This window comes from Myotis nattereri (assembly GCF_964212035.1).
Source record: "Myotis nattereri genome assembly, chromosome: 18".
Classification (NCBI taxonomy): domain Eukaryota; kingdom Metazoa; phylum Chordata; class Mammalia; order Chiroptera; family Vespertilionidae; genus Myotis; species Myotis nattereri.
The window spans coordinates 25,846,615-25,866,325 of NC_138093.1; the positions used below are offsets into that span (position 1 = coordinate 25,846,615).

Here is a 19,711-nt window from a genome sequence, read left to right on the forward strand (position 1 = left end):
TCCCCTAATTCCTGGAACTTCTGTAATAGTTTGAGGTTAATCCCAAATATCATATCATATTATTTTTATCCATAAATACTTAGGTATGTGTTGCTAACAGAAAAGATTCTTTTTTAAACAACCACACAATTTAACAAAATTAACCCCTTATGTAATCCATAATTTCAGTAAAGTCCCAGTCCTTAATAAGAGAAAGGAATTTTGCTTACTCAATCTTTTTTTTAGTTTGTTGATACAAATGACATTTGATTATATAATAATATAGATAATTATGTCCATTATTTTCCAGACCCTTTTCCAAACGCTTTACACCTAAATCTCATTCAAACCTTATAGTACCATGGAAGATAGTCATATTGGCCCCATTTTACTGATGAGGAAATGAGACAGAGAGAGTAAGCACTTGTTCTAGATAGAAATTTCTTCAATAGATTAGCTTTGATAATTAGTTTAGAAGAGTTCACTTGAGAATAGATATTTTGGCCACACTTATTATTTTTAGATGCTTACTAAGTTTCTTTTGACTTTTCCATTTTCATGTGCTTTTTTTTTTGATGCTTTGACCTCTTCAGCCTGTGCTTTTTGATGGTTAAGGAGGACAAATCATAGCAGCTGTCTTACACTTCTGTGTTGTTTCAATTTCTGGATGTCTTCCTTGAACTCCATGTTTCACTTCAATGTTTGAATCTTATTTGGCCTTAGTTTTGTTAAGTTGCTTTTAGTTATAAAGTTGTAGATATAATAATAGATTATTTGTGTAATTGTCTATGTCAGATAATATATAAAGTACTTAATGGTTTATGGCCTCAAGTAGGTGATAATTCTTGTATCCTCATATGAAAAGCTTATACAGATTGATTAGAAAAACTAAATATGCCTTTCCCCAAGTGAATGAAGGTTAGTAATAGGTAATTCACAAAAGAAAGAAATACAATTAGTCAGTCCTTTGTTCATTGCATATATCTTCCTGTCTGTTGGCTATTTTGAATGTTGTTAATTTCTTTAACATTTTTTAAAATTTCTTTTTATTGCTGCTTAATTTAGAAAGTTACTTTCCTCCAACACCTGCTAGGAACACTTACATTGCTTTAGTGCTTTGGGAATTATGAATTAGTAACTTTTCAGGAGAGCATTTATCTGTGTATATCAAGAAGCCTAAAATATAATTCTCTTTCTAGAATCCTAAAGAAATAATCAAAGATGCTCACAGTGACTTATATAAAAATGTTCATCACAGCATCATTTATACAGCAAAAAATTTGAAACAACCTAACAATTGAAGTTACATTTAATTCTATACTATATGAAAGAATACTATATTTTGAGAAATGTTAATGACATAAAATTAAAACTTGTTGAATAAATATTTCATGAATATTCTTGTGGTTTTAGGTGTGTTTTCCAGCCCCAGGTATTTTAGAAAAAGTGATAGAATAGATATTCTTGAACTTCGATACCTTTAGAACAGTACATTAGAACTTTTAAACCTTCTTTTGTCTGTTGGATTCAGTGACTTAAACTTATCTAATGATTTCAAGCTGCTGACTTTGCATTACTGTGTTATTTTCTCTGTGAGCTAAAAGAAGGAAAATTGGCTGCTGTAGTATATGTCTGTCTGCCTCACTGATTGTCTGATTAAAGAATTGAATTAAATCTCCTTCAGGCTCATGTTCTGAGATCAGCTGAGTTATGTCTAGACTTCACGATAAGATTATGAGCTCCTAAACAGTTTGTCTTTGCATATCCAATTACTTAGCACAGTGACCTGGCACAAATTCAGTCTGTATAAGTACTGTATAAGTATTTATTGCAGAAATGAATGAGTTTTTTCATTTGAATGTTCAGAGAACTAAGTATCATATGGTAAAGTTTGAGGGAAACAAAACATAATCTGGTAACATTGCTCATTGGCTAGTATGTTTTGAATTTTAGTTTGTAAGGGACTTCCCAAGTGCTTAACTCAGTCTTTGGGTCCAGGCTCCAAAAATTATTATCCAGAAGTGGGTCTGAGAGTATGGTCATGCTATATCTGTATTATTGGCAGGCACCCTGGGAGTTCTGAGGCAGGTAGGATAAGGACCTAGGAGAAGCACTGTTTTTGGTTCTATTTCTGCACATTCCAATATTTCCATAAAAACCAAGCTTTTACCACCTGTTTTAAAGCTTGGAGAATGCCAGAGGACACCCTGTCATCCTCTGTTAAACATTTGTTAGAGATTATTTTTGTGTTCTCTGCCTTCTCCTGTACATCTCTAAACGTTATTGCTTTAGAGAATAAGGAAAAGCAGACCCATGAAAGTGGTTCTGTTCTGGTAGAATAGTTGCTTATAATCTTTACAGATCTCTTTTAAGTTGACATCATTTTAAGCATGATATAATCATAATTTACTAATAATCTCTAGTTGACTGAATTGAGACTAGAATTCATAGCTTTTGGTTTCTAACCCTGATCATATTTTTTTGAGTTTATTTATAGGTATATCCCATTACATTTTAGTAGAAAACTAAAAACTTTTTCAAACTCACAACTATATGCTACCTGAGTTCTAGATCTAAAATTCTTAAGGTATTATTTTGCTATGTCGTATCTTCTTTTTATTTACAAAAATTTTTTTGTTTTATATGTTTTTGGTATATATGTACAGCCCAGATTATACATATAGTACCCAGATTTCTAGTGTGCTAAATGATAATTGTTTTTACTAAATTTGCAGATGGATTCAGTGATGAGAACAATGATGATCGAGTATTAAAATGCTGTCTTCAATACCAGGAATTATTCCCTAGTTCTCTTGTTATTCTGTGCACGTGAGTTTCGTGGTCATTTTCTTCTTTTTTTAAAAAGTAGCAAAAATTGGCCCTAACCTGTCTGGCTTAGTGGATGGTGTCAGCCTGTGGACTGAAGGGTTCTGGGTTTGATTCTGGTCAAAGGCACATGCCCAGGTTATGGGCTCGATCCCCAATGTGGGGCTTGCAGGAGGCAGCCAATCAGTGGTTCTGTCTCATCATTAATGTTTTTATCTCTCTCTCCCTCTCCTTTCCTCTCTGAAATCAATAAAAATATGTTTAAAAAAAGTAGCAGATTGTACCAAAGAATTTTTAAAAATCATACTGAATCTATCATATTAACGATTAAAATAATGTATACTTTATAAGTCTGCCAGTAAGCATATTCAATTATATTTCATGTTCTTTTTTTGAATTTTATAAGGTTATTTGAGCCAAACTGATGACATATGCTGGGGACCAAGATTCCTCTTTTATTTTTCTTATTGAGGTATAATTGACACATAGCATATTAGTTTCAGATGTATAACAATGATTTGATATTTTTTATATTATTAAATGATCACCAAATTAACACATCCATCACCATACATAGTTATAAAAGATATTTTTTCTTGTGATGAGGACTTGTAAGATCTATTCTCTTAGCAGTTTTTGAATATGCAGTACAGTATTATTAACTACATTCACCATGCTGTACTATCTCACATTTTTGCTATGAAAGAAAGATTGAAATCTCAGGTAGATGAAGTTTCATTTCAATTTAATTTATATATAATATTCAAAAAACTTTCGAAAAGCAAGGAAATACCAGTTTAATATCGCAGTGAAATAGTTTAGAAATAAGACTCTGACATTTTTTGGTTATGAGGCAAGAAGGTTAATTAATTGGTACCTGAGAAAGGGGTCATTTATGTTGTAGTTGTGTCCTTGGTGCCTGGATTGGAGTCCTGGATCTACCACTTAGCAGCTCTGTGACTTTGGAAGGTTGCTTAACTTAGTTTCCTCCGTGTAAAACAGAGAGAGAAGAAGACCTGCTTTGTGAGGTTATTGTATTTAATCACATAATATATATGAAGGACTTAGTGCCTAGTATACAGTGTGATCTCAGAGGTTTTTTCCCTTTCTTCTTCCTCGCTTTCCTCCATTCTCAACTAATATTTTCATAACTTAGCTCTGAGTTATGAAACTACGATAATGCTAACCAAGATTGCATTCATCATGTATTTTAAAGGCTCTGGGAAGCATTTATTGCAGTCTGTTGAGGTCTTGCTTCCAGGCATATACTCTGTTTAGCTCAAATAAACTTTAAAAATTCAAAAACAGAAAAGAGCGAAAAGGCTCTGAAAGAACTGAGAAGAACAGTTTTAATTTCCTGTTTTAGTCTGAATTTTAATCACTGCAAAACAGAGTTTTTACAGTTTCATGATCATGCCTAAATTCTCTGAAATGGAGTAATTATGGAAATGAATGGCTCTAAGATTTTTCTTGTAATGGGGCTTGGTCAATTATTATTTTAGCTCTCTTTAGCTCTCTTTTGGTGTTAAAGGAAACATCACAGATTTCTATCTCTAGGTTTTAAATTATTTGGTTTTTTTAAATCTATAACATTTCATCTCAGAGTTTGTTGAAGGCTGAAATAGAATTATTAATATGTGAATTATTTTGAATTTAGATTAGCTAAATTTGAGCACTCAATACATAATAATTATTCTCTAAAGCTCATATGATGTGATTCTATTGTGTGTTAATTCTTTTATTTTCTTTACTTAAAAAAAATTGGTCTCTTGTTAATATATATGCTGTGAATTACAAACCTCTGATTTAACCCTATGTATTTTGAGTTGCCAAGTGAGTGATTTATCTTATAAAAAAGTAAAAAATAAAATATTTTTTCTCTTTAACCAACCTTAGGGATGATAGAAATTTAAGAAACAAAGGCCTAATAAGTGGTGTGAAGTCACTCAGTAAAGAAGAATTGAGTACAGAGTTCTTAAATTTGTCTCTGAACACAGTTACATGTCATCAGCCATGTGTATCTAAGCAACAATTGAAAACAGGTAATATTATTATAAATAACTAGAAATGTATCTTATTTTATATACTAAGATTATTGATAACAGTTATAATTACATAGAAAAATTTTATCTTGTACATTTAAAATAATATTGGAATATTTGCTCACATAGATGTTAGAGATGAATGAAAATTGTAATGGTAATACAAAAGAAAACATAACAGTATTGCCTTCTACATATACTTTTACAAATTAACTTGAATGTTAATTGTTCACACACAGTTTACATATTTATAATTATTTTGTGCATACTATTTTGTAACTTGCAGAGTATACTTTTTAAATTAATAATGGCTTTGGGACATATTCATTTGAAGTAGAAATATTTAGTTTTATTTATTTTTAAAATATATATTTTTATTGATTTCAGAGAGGAAGGGAGAGAGAGAGAGAGAGAGAGAGAGAGAGAGAGAGAGAGAGAGAGAGAAAGAGAAACATCAGTGATGAAAGAGAATCATGGATCAGCTGCCTCCTGCATGACCCTCATTGGGGATGGAGCCCACAACCGAGGCATGTGGCCTTACTGGGAATCGAACTTTGACCTCCTGGTTCATAGATTGATGCTCAACCACTGAGCCATGCCGGCTGGGCTTTAGTTCCTTTTTAAAATTAGCTTCATATTCATAAACTTCTATTATTACTGTAAAAGCTCAATAATAGAAAAACTTGGCTCTAGTACTAGTTCTTTTTAAATTAATAGTTAAGAAAGCTAAAGGCTTTTTTCCCCCCTGACCAAAATAATCTTTTTCCCCCAGAATAATCTCTTTTATAATATAGTGTGATATGTGATGGAGTATTATATTAAGCCTGACATAATTTAAAAACACATACTACCTTTTCCTTCTGTAGGGAAAATAATTATTGAAATCTCTAATATTGTCTGTACTTTTATATAAAATGATACAAAAATTCATATATACATTTGCTACTTATTTGACCTTTCTGATAGTAAAATTTCTTTAGTCATAATATTCAAAATAGCATTTAGAAGGAATAACAGGACATGTTAGTTTATAGTTTTTTGGGGGTACCATGCTTTTATTTTGCCCATTATGTTACTGTTATTTTAAATACTTAGTTTGTGTTTGTAGAGATAAGCCAGTTAATATTTTGAATTTTACAATAAATTATAGTTGTTTTTGGGTATCAATTAAATGATATAAATTAAAATAATAAAACTCATTTTAAAAGGGTTGGGCATAAAGGTAGTTAAATCAGAGATTTTGGTCCTTTCAAAACAGTTTATTGACGTGAGCTTCAATTGGAAGGATATACTATTTTTTGGAAGAAAACACATTTTGATCCATACTTCTTAATTTTCTATTGTATATAGAATCAAAGCATTCTCATTATTTTTCTTTTTGAAAATATTAAAATCAAAATTATAGTTGAAATATCACACACATTTCTTTTGTTTAATCCTCACCTGAGGACATTTTCATTGATTTTTAGAAAGAAGGGAAGAGAGGGAGGGAGAGAGAGAGAAAGAGAGAGAGAAACATTGACCAATTGCCTTCCGAATGCACCCCAGCTGGGGTCAGGGATCAAACCCAAAACTTAGGTATGTACCCCTACTGGGAATCGAACCCGTGACACTGTATGGATGATGCTCCAAACAACTGAACCACACTGGCCCTGGCCACACACATTTCCTAAATTTTTATTTCATTGACACTATTTAGTTGCCTTTTGTCAAAAAGATAAAGCATTTGCTAATATAACATGGTTTATGTTGAATCAAAAACAACTATACTGGAGATACGTTTCTAAATACTGATTTTAAAATAAAGTATTGGTTCCGACCCTTGTAGCTCAGTGGTTGAGCGTCAACCTATGAACCAGGAGGTCATGGTTAGATTCCTGTCTTGCCCCGGTTGCAGGCTCAATCCTAGTAGAAGGTGTGCAGGAGGCAGCAGATCAATGATTCTCTCTCATCATTGATATTTATTTATTTTTAATTCTCACCTGAGTATATTTTTCCACTGATTTTTAGAGAGAGGGAAATACAGAGAGAAATATCGATGTGAGAGAAATACATGGATTGCTTGCCTCCTTCACGAGCCCCAACCAGGGCCCGGGCTGGAAGAAGCCTGCTACTGAAGTACGTGCCCTTGACTGGAATCAAACCCAGGACCCTTTGGTCCGCAGGCCAACGTTCTATCCACTGAGTCAAACCGGCCAGGGCTCATCATTGATATTTCTCTCTCTCTCTCTTCCTCTCTGAAATCAATAAAAATATATTTGTTTTATAGGTAATTAAAATACTAATTATATACATAAAATGCTTTATTATTATGGCCAAATACTAACTACATATGTAAAATATTTACTGTTAGTGTCCTAAAAAAAAGCTTATAATTGTTTTAAAGAGCAAACACCTTTGGGAAAGAGTAATGGGGAAGAATCTGTAAATTCTGGACTGCTCATTCTGCTTGAAGGCATAGTAGCTGATCTTGAAAAATCTCTTGGAACAGCCTTATCTTCAATATTAGAAACAGAAATGAAAATTGCTTTTGGAAACCTCTGGATGGAGGTAATTATTTTTACTCTATTAGTTGAAAAGTTCTTTTTTATTGCTAGATTGGTTACCTTATTTTAAGAAATAGTTCTTGGTACGCTTTATAGTAATAATGTATATCACATTATATTTTTTCTTGAAGTTGTTTTTTAATATATATTTTATTGACTTTTCAGAGAGGAAGGAGAGGGATAGAGAGTTAGAAACATCGATGAGAGAGAAACATCGATCAGCTGCCTCCTGCACACCTCCTACTGGGGATGTGCCCGCAACCAAGGTACATGCCCTTGACCAGAATAGAACCTGGGACCCTTCAGTCCGCAGGCCGACGCTCTATCCACTGAGCCAAACCAGTTAGGGCTCTTGAAGTTTTTGAAATAACATTTTGAAAATTAAATGATAGACATTTCCAAAAGATTGGGACTACTAGTATATTATATTAGTCATTTTTTTAGTGAACAAATATTTATTGTGCATCTACTGTGTCAGACACTTGGCCCCCATAGAGCTTCAATTGTATTCAGAAAAACTTCTCTCATTAGTTTGAGTCAAAATGTCTTGTATAGGGAATTCCCCTAAGTAAGATGTATTCAGAAAAAGAAAGGTATATTTTGGCTTATGTCACATAAATATGAGAATCGGTATAAATTTGATCATATTAGCAAGATATTTTGAATTTTCTTTAGATTTACATCTTTTCTCCAATCAGTAAAACACCACATTTGGCAATGGTGGCTTTTTTAGTTTAATGCTTGTTTGCTGTTCACATTTATAGCTAGGAGAAACATTAGTCCCCATCAATTGTAGATTGTGTCTATTCCAGATATTCGGTGAGATACTGATACTAGTATTTGCTTATAACGTGTTTGCTCTTGATTATATTATCAAAATTCAGAAGAATGATAACATTCTAGAACGGTTTACTTAAAGTAGATATTTCATAATAGAATCTAAGACAGTAATTTTATATGAAGGACATGCTGACATTTTGTAGTACTAAATGATCAATCTTCTTTATAAACATCTTTGTCAGAGTATAGCAGGTGTCAATTATAATTGACAACTTTTTCCTATAAGAATTTTTTCACCAGTTACATGAAACTAATTAGATTGGATTCCTCAGAAATGACCATTTTAAAAAGTAGATTGTTGACCTTTGCTAATTAAAATTATGCTTCTCATTAAAACTATGTTTTCTTTTTGCACACATAGTTTCTGAAACTATAAGGATTAATATTGATATCAGTTTTACAAAGGAATTTGTAATGGAATCATTTTAAGATTATGCTTGGCTTTGAATAACACATCTTTTAGTTTAAAAGGAATTCAACTAATTATATTTTTCTCAGAAATATATATTGATATTCCTGAATAGGTACAGTTGACCCTTGAACAACTTGGGGTTTTGAAGTTATGACCACTCATGCAGTTGAAAATCCACATGTAACTTTTGACTCCCTAAAAACTTACCTACTAATAGCCTACTGTTGACCAGAAGCCTTACTGAGAACATAAACAGTCAACTAACAAGTAATTTGTATGTCACATGTATTATATACTGTATTCTTGCAATAAAGTAAGTTGAAGAAAAGAAAATAGTAAGAAAATCATGAAGAAGAGAAAATACATTTACAGTACTGTACGTATTTATTGAAAAAACTGTGCATAATGCCCTCTGCAGCGCAGGGCTGACAGCAGACCAGGCGCGGGCACGAGGCTGAGGCGTCCGCAGGAGTGGAACACCCAGGAGGAAGTTTGGGAGTTGTTGTCTTACGTTTTATTGATTTCTGAGGGAGGAAGGGAAAGGGGAGATAGAAATATCAATGATGAGAGAGAATCTTCCATCAGCTGCCTCCTGCCCGCCCCCCACTGGGGATCGAGCCCACAACCCGGGCATATGCCCTTGACCGGGAATCAAACTTTAACCTCCTGGTTCATAGGTGATGCTGAACCTGAGCCAAACCAGCCAGGCGTGAGGTTTTTTTGTTTGTTTTGTTTTGTTTTGAATGTTCCTATTGATTTCAGAGAGGTAGGGAGAGGAGAGTTAGAAACACCAATGATTACAGAGAATCACTGATTGACCGCCCCTGCATGTCCACCCGCACCAGGATCGAGCCCACAACCTGGGCACATCCCCTGACCAGAATCACACCATGACTTCCTGGTTCATAGGTCGATGCTCAACCACCAAGCCACACTGAGCCACACCAGGTTATTCTGGTGCACACAGGCCCGCTGGGATGAAATACTCGCCCGTGCTGGGCATAAAGACTAGAATGGCTGTCACTTAGATCATGAGAAAGGACACAGAAATAAGATCACAACACTAAAATGATTCTGAAGGGAATCAGGCTTGTTATTTCTGAGGGAGTAGAAATGATCCTTTGCTTTTGGCTAAAACATAAAACAGAATTCTCCCCACCTCCAAAATTACAAGGTATGATTAAGGTCTATAAACATCATAATTAACCTAATGATACGTAATGAGCAATGTGGGGACTGTTAGCAACACCTCCACATGCAAACTGGACAGCACTGATGACAAGGAATACTCACCAACGGCCAGTGGCCTGGGGCGACCACGCACCTGCTCTGAAGGCAGAATCGAGACACAGCCAGCGCCTCTGCTCCGGACGCAGGACACTTCCTGCTTCGGCCTGACATGCGGGTGCAGCACCTCACAGTCAGCGGCGGCCGGGGACCCGTCTGGCACCACTCCCAGGCATGTGGTCAGAAGCGTTATTGGTCACGGACTTTAGGTAATAAAGCTTATTTTTTATTAAAGAACCACCAGGACATCTGTCAATTATGATGGTTCTTTGGATCCTACTTGCCCTTTCTTTTCCTCTTAAAGTCAGACATTCCATCAAAACAGTTTCTTGAAGTTCAGGCCCTGAAATCTATGCCATTTGTACTTTTTTAAATAATAGGAATAATAAATAAATTAGTATATGCTGATTTTTTCTAAATACTTTTTAGATGCTGTACTTGAAACCACCGTGGACTCTAATGCATTTAATACAATGCTTTAAAAAACATTGGTTGGCTGTCTTTGGATTAATTATGGAAAATAACTTGCTTTTAACTGTTGAGAGCTTATACGACAGTCTCTGTAAAGGTATGAATCTTTTATTTTGTTTTTAGCAGTGTTAAAGTGGGACTAGCAGATATAGTCCATGGAATGTGAAGATAAGTTAATAGAAATTTCGTCAATTCTTAATTGCTTATACTTCTCATATCTAAAGGGAATTTGTGGCAGCTGGATGCATGGAGCTGCCACAAATTGCTTTCCCAATTAAAGGTGGAGAGGTTGATGGGAGTATGGCAAGTGGTGAGGCTTTGGCCTTCAACCCCAGCTTTAGTGAAGCAGCTTTCTTTTATCTGTTTATATATGGAGATGCCATGTAGGATATGAAAAAAATGTTTCTCTGGTAAGAAGAAAAAGATGTGAAAAGCACTGATCTGATGCTATTAAAGCCCATGTTTTGCGGGCAAGGAAACTAGTCCTGAGAGGGTAAATGATTTGTCCAAAGTCAAACAGTTAGATTTGTTGTGTTATACCTTTAAAAAGCAAAGTAAAAACCCAGGGGATTTGAAGTGCCTATCAGCTCCTTATAGCTTATACAAGGTAGATTTTGCATGAATACCTATTTTTCACAGTTACCATTTTTAAAGAAAGACACTTTTCAGGCATTGTGTTTAAGTATAAAAGTTATTTATTAGGGGTATCCTAGCTAATAAAAGAGAAACATGGTAATTAGCGTACGACCGCCACCCTTCCCATTGGCTAATCAGGGCGATATGCAAATTAACTGCCAGCCAAGATGGCGACCGGCAGCCAGGCAACTGATGTGAACAGGGAGGCTTGCTTGCTTCAGTGACAGAGGAAGCCAAGTTTCCCTGCCTGCCTTGCTGGCCTCTCAGCTGCACTCTAAGCAACATTGTAACAAATATAGAAGCTAAACAAAACCCGGGGCTTCGGCCAGCAGGATCGCAACATTGTTTCAAATACAGAAGGTAAATAAAGGCCAGAAACCTGCTTTCAGCAGCGGAGGTCTCATAGCTGGAGCCAAGCCTCAGAGCTAAAGCTGGCTCAGAATAAAAAAAAAAGGAAAAAAGGACAGGTTGGGAGCTTTAGTCACCCGCCAGCTTGAAAACGGCCCTCAGCCCCTCACCCAGGCTGGCCAGGCACCCCAGTGGGGACCCTCACCCTAAAGGGGGTGTGACCAGATGCAAACAGGCATCATCCCCTCACCCAGGCTGGCCAGGCACCCAAGCGGGACCCCCACCCTGAAGGGGGTGTGACCAGATGCAAACAGCCATCATCCCCTCACCCAGGCTGGCCAGGCACCCAAGAGGGACCCCCACCCTGATCCAGGACACCCTTCAGGGCAAACCAGCTGGCCCCCACCCGTGCACCAGGCCTCTATCCTATATAGTAAAAGGGTAATATGCCTCCCAGCACCGGGATCAGCGGAGCAGCGTGGCCTCCCAGCACCGGGATCAGCGTGACGGGGCAGCGACCAAACCCCCTGATCGCCCTGCGGCTCTGTGTGTGACAGGGGGCGGGGCCACAACCTCCCTATCCGCCATGCTCTGTTCATGACGGGGGAGCTCCTCAACCCCCTGATCAGCCCTGCTCTGTGCGTGACAGGGGGGAGCTCCCCAACCCCCTGATCGCCCTGCGGCTCTGTGTGTGACAGGGTGCGGCGCCCCAACCCCCTGATCGGCCCTGCTCTTTGTGTGACGGGGGGAGCTCCCCAACCCCCGATGGCCCTGTGGCTCTGTGTGTGACAGGGTGCTGCAACCCAACCCCCCCACCCCCCATCGGCCCTGCCCTGAGTGTGACAGTGGCGGTGCCCCAACCCCCTGATCCGCCCTGCTCTGTGTGTGACAGGGGGCGGTGCCCCAACTCCCCTATCGGCCCTGCTTTGTGAGTGACAGGGGGGAGCTCCTCAATCCGCTGATCGGCCCTGCTCTGTGCATGACAGGGGGGAGCTCCCCAGCCCCCTGATGGGCCCTGCTCTGTGCATAACAGGGGGGAGCTCCCCAACAACCTGATCGGCCCTGCTCTGTGTGTCACAGGGTACAGGGCCCCAACCCCCCTGATGGGCCCTGCTCGGTGCGTGATAGGGGGCAGCGCCCCAACCCCCTGATCAGCCCTGCTGTGTGCGTGACAGGGGGTGGCGCCGCAACCTCCCTATCGACCCTGCCTTGAGTGTGACAGGGGGTGGTGCCCCAACCCCCCAATCGGCCCTACCCTGAGCGTGACTAGGGGTGGCATTGTAACCTCCCGATCCGCCCTGCTCTGTGCATGACAGGGGGCGGCGCCCCAACTCCCCAATCAGCCCTGCTCTGAGCCTGACCAAGGGCTGCACCTAGGGATTGGGCCTGCCCTCTGCCACCCGGGAGCAGGCCTAAGCCAGCAGGTCGTTATCTCCCGAGGGGTCCCAGACTGCAAGAGGGCCCAGGCCAGGCTGAGAAACCCCCTCTCCCCCCCGAGTGCACAAATTTTTGTACACCGGGCCTCTAGTTATTATGTAAGGGACATGGCACAATTTGCTGGACATGACTTCAAAGCAGTTTTATAAGATATATATATAGCAAAATGTTTTTTTATATCTTTTACTAGTGGCATAATTTAGTTGGTTCTATCAAAAGAGAGAGCCCATAAACCAGGTGTGATCTTGAACAAGATTTAGTTTCAGAAATATGGGGTATTGAGTTACTAGCCTCCATTTGTCTGTTTTTTCCAGGGGTGGGCAGTGTTTTGCTCTTGCATGCAGCTTAGAGGTAGTAGGCAGCAGCTCTCATTGGCAATAGGGAAAGAAGTGAAGACATGGTAACTGTTTCTTTTGCTAAAACATCATTTTTAGAATTCTTAAGTGCATTATTTATTGATCCTTGCTCTAGAACAGCGGTTCTCAACCTGTGGGTTCCAACCCCTTTGGCGGTCGAACGACCCTTTCACAGGGGTCGCCTAAGACCATCCTGCATATCAGATATTTACATTACAATTCATAACAGTAACAGCATTACAGTTATGAAGTAGCAACAAAAATAATTTTATACTTGGGTCACAACATGAGGAACTGTATTTAAAGAGCCAGAGGTTGAGAACCACTGCTCTAGAAGAATCTGCTGCCTAATGTTTACTGACTTGTGAAGAATCCTGTATAATAAAAGGGTAATATGCAAATTGACCCTAACAGTAGAATGACTGGTCACTATGATGCCCACTGATCACCAGGGGGCAGATGCTCAACGCAGAAGCTGCCCCTGGTGGTCAGTGCACTCCCACAAGGGGAGCTCCGCTCAGCCACAAGCTTAAGCCACAGTTGGACATCGCCCAATGGCTCCCAGGCTGCCAGAGGGATGTCTGACTGCCAGCTTAGGCCTGATTCCCCGGGGAGCGGGCCTAAGCCAGCAGGTGGACATCCCCCGAGGGGTCCTAGACTGGGAGAGGGCGCGGGCTGTGCTGAGGGACCATCCCCCCAAGTGCATGAATTTTCATGCACTGGGCTTCTCATATTAAATAGAATGGTAAAAGTACCTTCTGCTCTAAGATAATTTTGAGTAAGAGAATAGCAGATTTTGTTTACTATCTTTAATAGTATCCTCACTATTGAATATCCCATCTAATAAAAGAGTAATATGCAAATTGACCATCACACCAACACAAGATGGCCGCCCCCATGTGGTCAAAGATAGCTGCCCCCATGTGGACACAAGATGGCCACCACAAGATGGCTAGCAGGGGAGGGCAGTTGGGGGCAACCAGGCCTGCAGGGGAGGGCAGTTAGGGGAGAACAGGCCGGCAGGGGAGGGCTGTTAGGGGCAATCGGGCCATCAGGGGAGGGCAGTTGGTGGGACTGGGCCGGCAGGGGAGCAGTTAGGCATCAATCAGGCTGGCAGGGGAGTGGTTAGGGGGTGATTAGGCTGGAACGCAGAAGTGGTTAGGGGCAATCAGGCAGGCAGGCAGGCGAGCATTTGGGAGTCCTGGATTGTGAAAGGGATGTCCGACTGCCCGTTTAGGCCCGATCCCAGTGGCCTAAATGGTCAGTCGGATATTCCTCGAGTGGTCCCAGATTTGAGAGGGTGCCGGCTGGGCTGACAGATACACACTCCTGTGCACGAATTTCGTGCACTGGACCTCTAGTACATATATATTTAACTTCAGTATACCAAACAGGCATCCTTAGATCAATGCATAGAAAATTGTGTGGAAAATGACTAGTAGCTTTTTCTGACTTATTATCCATATTAACTTTGTCTTAAATAATTATTGTTCTTACATAAGCATTAAACTATTTCAATCACATAGATTTCTTTTTATGTTGTGTCTAAGTACTGACTTTATCACTGTTATTTCTCTTTTGCCCATAATCTTCATAAAGAATTTTTTAAGACAGAAATAAAGTGATTAATTCAAGGATATAAGCCCTAATGAACATAGACTAGAGTGGAGAAGAACCCTTAGAAAAAGTTTTGCCCAGTTTCCCCTCCTCAGGAGTTTCCTAGTTTCATGGAATCTCCATTCTGTCCTGTGTGTAGCATTTCTCCCATCTCTCTTTTCCCACAGGAATTTAAACTAGTCATTGACTTTAAAAATAATTGAAAGTGTTTTGTAAGGAAATATACTATTTGTTTGGTAAAAGGAAAGCTAGAAGCTTGGCTGTTACCATCACATTAGATTAGAATTTCTGAATATTCTGTAATTATTAAAATTTATCTTTAATTTTCATTTGACCTTTCAGTATTTTACAAACAAACACTTGCTGTATAAATGATACAGGGGAATTCTTTATTTTTTTAACTCATAGCGCCAGTGCTGGTGTTTCTGAATATAACAGTCGCTGAAACTGAACATTAAATAAAACACATTGTAAAATGGTTATTTTGAATGCCTTTGAAAATTGTTAGTATGAGGGTGGGAACAGCTGGGGAGAGATCAGTGGGGCAAAAAGGAGACACGTAATACTTTAAACAATAAAGAATTAAAAGAATTTGAAAAGAAAAATCGTTAGTAGCATTTTATCTTAATGGGAAAATTCTTTTTATTTTGAGTTTTGGTAACATCAGAAAGTTACTTAATCTCATTTTCATAACTTTTTAAGTCTTTGAGATTATTGCCACCATCTCTTCTAATTGGTTTGAGATTTTAATGTAATTTTAATTCCTTGAGAGAAAGTTATATCTTTAAATTACTGGTACTAGTAGATGAACTCACTTTGCTAATTTATAGGGGGAAAAAAATTGCTAGCTTCTCTTGCCCCAAGCGTACTGTTACCAAAATTATTTATTTTTTGCTAAATGTCATACACAGAGAGAAAGCAGGTTATTTTCAGTAAATCTAGTATTACATTTTATGTAATGGAATTTGAAGGTAAATCACTATATAATAACTGAGTTGATTATGAGAGGTACCACATATAACTTATGTGCTTGCTACCAGAGTGGGACTCTTCTAATGCCTCCATAGTAATTTGTATGTGAAACAGTCTCAGTTTTGAAAACTCTGTAGTTTAACTTATTTGTGTGATGATTTGCTCTCTTTTCTGAATAGCACGTTTTTGAATTGACCATGTTGTGGTAACTCCTAGAATCTAAATGCAGAATAGCAGAATCACCTCCAAGAACTTTGTAACTAAGTCTGTTTAATTGCTGCTTTTTACACCAGAGAGAGAAATTACGAGTGACTTGTAGATGTAAATGTGTACTCTTCTTAAATCTCATAATTAATATTAGGTTGGTTTTCCAAAAACATTTTTTGTCTTGTATAGTCATTCTTACATATTTATTTCTTCTTAATTTTCTTTTCCCAGCTAACAGTGCAGTAGATTTTACAACAGTGAAATTCCTACTCCAGGATTCTCAAAGCCTATTACATGCTTTCAGTACAAGGTCAGATTATGATGGTGTTCTTCCACAGGCCTTTGCTCAAGTAAACAAACTTCTCCAAACATTTGCAGAGGTAAGACGCCTTTGGAATGCCGTTTAGAGTAGCTAATCACATACATTTTAATGTATTTAGCAGACAACAGTAGGTAAAGACTATTTTAATTTTCACTTATTCTAACATACTGCAGGCATTAAGTAAAATAGTAAGTGAAGCCCTGACCGGTTTGGCTCAGCGGATAGAGCATCGGCCTGTGGACTCAAGGGTCCCAGGTTTGATTCCGGTCAAGGGCATGTACCTTAGTTGCGGGTGCATCCCCAGTGGGGAGTGTGCAGGAGGCAGCTGATCGATGTTTCTCTCTCATCGATGTTTCTAACTCTCTATCCCTCTCCCTTCCTCTCTGTAAAAAATCAATAAAATATATTTTTTTTAAAAAATAGTAAGTGAATTGAATGTTGAGTAAACAGTTCTTATTACAAGTTATAAAACACATTGTTATATGGAAGTAGTATCATAGCAGTTGTTGGGGATTTTAATTATTTTATTTATTGGATAGAAGAAAGCTATGCACTGTTGTTTGAATACTCATTTCCCAGTGCTGTAGACCATGGACCACAACATGCATCAGAATACTTTGGATTTTTTTTTTAAACATGCAGGTGCCAAGCCTCTCTCAAATCTTACTGACTCAAATTTTTGGAAGTGGTGTTCAAAAATGTTGTTCTTGTTTTACTTTTTATTCTGAAATAATTTCAGATTTACACAAAAAATTGCAAGAGTAGTACATAGAATTCCCATTTATATCTTTTACCCAGATTCTTCAATGCTAACATTTTATCACATTTGCTTTATTGTTTTCCCTGTGTTCTTACTACCTTATCTTTCACATTTTTTTCTGAACTCTTTGAAAGTACATTGAAGATGTGAATCCCCTTTACTCCTAAATACTTATATATATACACACACACATATATATACATATATACATATGTATATGTATGTGTATACATATACAGATATACATATATACACATATATACTAAAGAATAAGCATATCTTATGTAACTAGTATAATTAATCAGGAAATTAATATTGAAGTAATATAATTATCTAACCTGTTTATCTTATTCAGATTTCACCCATTCACCTATCAAATTTCTAACAAGTATATTCACATTATTCTTTTTTTTAAAATATATTTTATTGATTTTTTACAGAGAGGAAGGGAGAGAGAGAGTTAGAAACATTGATGAGAGAGAAACATCTATCAGCTGCCTCCTGCACATCTCCTACTAGGGATGTGCCCGCAAGCAAGGTACATGCCCTTGACCGGAATTGAACCTGGGACCTTTCAGTCCGCAGGCCGACGCTCTATCCACTGAGCCAAATCAGTTTTGGCTTTTCACATTATTCTTATGCTCTCACCCTAGCCCTGGTGTGTTTTACCCCTTTTAAATTGACTGTGTAAGTTTTGTCCTCGGTAATAATCTATTTCTACAGTCTTCTAATTTTAAATCTAGAAAATTCTGGGAGTTTTATAGTCCAGAAGTATCTCAAAGAACTCAGAACCACAATTACTAGCTAAAATTATTGATTCTCTTTTTTCTCTTGAGTTATTGAATTGGCCAGATTTTTCCCAGTGATTTTTCACAGTCACATAGGTCCCAGTAACTATAAAGTAAAGAAGAGATTAGATGATACTATACTTAGTCATAGTTGGTGAGGGAAGAACTAACTTGCTTAAGAGAGTATCTCATGGAGTAAAAGAAGCATCTTTTAAAATATATTTTTATTGATTTCAGAGAGGAAGGGAGAAGGAGAGAGATAGAAACACCAGTGATGAGAGAGAATCATTGATCAGTTGCTGGGATCAAGCCTGCAACCCAGGCAGGCATGTGCCCTTGACCAGCATTGAACCCGGGACCCTTCAGTCCGCAGGCCGACAAGAGCATCTTTTAAATGAACTAATAAGAAATATGTGATAATTCTGGAAGAAGGAATCAACTTAAGGGGCAAAATGATCTTTTGGTTTAAGATAACCAAAACATAGGTAGTTGTCTTTGTTTATGGCTTTTAGAATTAACAATAGGAAAGAATAGATCTGGAAAGTTAGTGGGTTGCAGCTTGAGTATTGTACTTGAATTGTGTAGGGAAATATATGTTATTCTTTTTCATCACAGAACTGAGCCCTGAACCACATCTTCAGTGAAACAAATATAGTGAACAACATGGAAAGTTCAAGATACCCATGGGCTTTGCAGTTTGTGATTTAAGTTTATTGAGAGTCAAAACTTAGGATTGATTGAGATAAAAATAATAATGAATATCAAGTCAAGGTCCTTCCATCAATGGAAATGTAGAGATGAGAAGTACCATGAAAGCGTGGTGTTAAAATTTATTGTCATTTATCAGATAATGGTATGCCCATTATATGTTGCACACTGAGTATTTGAAAATATTGACTTGTGCTCAAAGAGGTTCGAACTATTTAAAACACATGTCTAGACTTTGTAGACACCCTAAATTTCTCTTACTTGTACCATTATTTTTCTGGGCATCTAGGTTAAAAAAAATCTTAGAATTCTTGAATGTAGTCTTTGGCAAGTTTTTAAAAATATTTCTTGTATACTCTTTTTTCCTTTTTATTCTGCATTTTCCTATCTAATTCAAGTTCTCAGCATTCCTTTCCTGGATTATTTCAGTAGCCTTCTAACTAGTTTCTTGTATTCTTTCTTTTTTAAAGAATACTTTATTGTTTTTTAGAGAGAGAGAAAGGGAGAAGAAAGAAACATCTATGTGAGAGCATCACATCGATAGGCTGCCTCTTGCACACCATCAACGGGGATTAAGCCCACAACCCAGGCCCTGACCTGGAATTGAACCAGCAACCTCTTGGTGTTCCAGATGATTCCCATCCAACTAGCCACATTGGCCAGTGCCTAATCAGTTTCTTGCCTCCACTTTCTTCTGTTCCAGTTTGTCTTAGAGTGCTATTGTGAATATATCATTTCTTGAGAAGCCTTCAGTGGTTCACAATTGCCCACAGGATAAGGCTTATATTCTATCCGGATTTTTTTTTATAGCACTTTGAATCTCATTCTTCTTAATGGATTATTAGGAACTTGGAGGCTTGCATATACCAATTTATCATTGCATCCTAGGTGTCCTTTCTCTATTTCAATACCATATGTGCAGAAGAGTTCAAACAGTATTAAATTGATACTAGCATGCTAGCTAAGAAAGGTTGGAAATATTGTTTGATATAAATGAAAAAGGGAATTTTTTTTTGTTCTGATGCTTTTCTGGGATTATTCTGTATGGAATCAAAAGACAGAGAATAGGCAGCACTTTCCAGAAAGCTAGAACATTTGGAAGCACAATTGGCCTTCTATTTCTCTCACTAATGAAGGACTAGCTGCATTTTATGTAA

General features: G+C 37.8%; 1 protein-coding gene across 1 annotated transcript in view; it reads left to right on the plus strand.

The window, feature by feature from the left end:
• Nucleotides 1–19,711, plus strand: part of SWT1 (SWT1 RNA endoribonuclease homolog) — a 66,574-nt gene that overhangs the window by 20,070 nt on the left and 26,793 nt on the right. Inside the window, exons 10-14 of the mRNA XM_081112193.1 lie at nucleotides 2,715–2,808; nucleotides 4,702–4,847; nucleotides 7,234–7,397; nucleotides 10,362–10,500; nucleotides 16,208–16,356. Of these exons, the coding sequence (XP_080968319.1) occupies nucleotides 2,715–2,808; nucleotides 4,702–4,847; nucleotides 7,234–7,397; nucleotides 10,362–10,500; nucleotides 16,208–16,356 (692 nt within the window). The remainder of the gene's footprint in view (nucleotides 1–2,714; nucleotides 2,809–4,701; nucleotides 4,848–7,233; nucleotides 7,398–10,361; nucleotides 10,501–16,207; nucleotides 16,357–19,711) is intronic.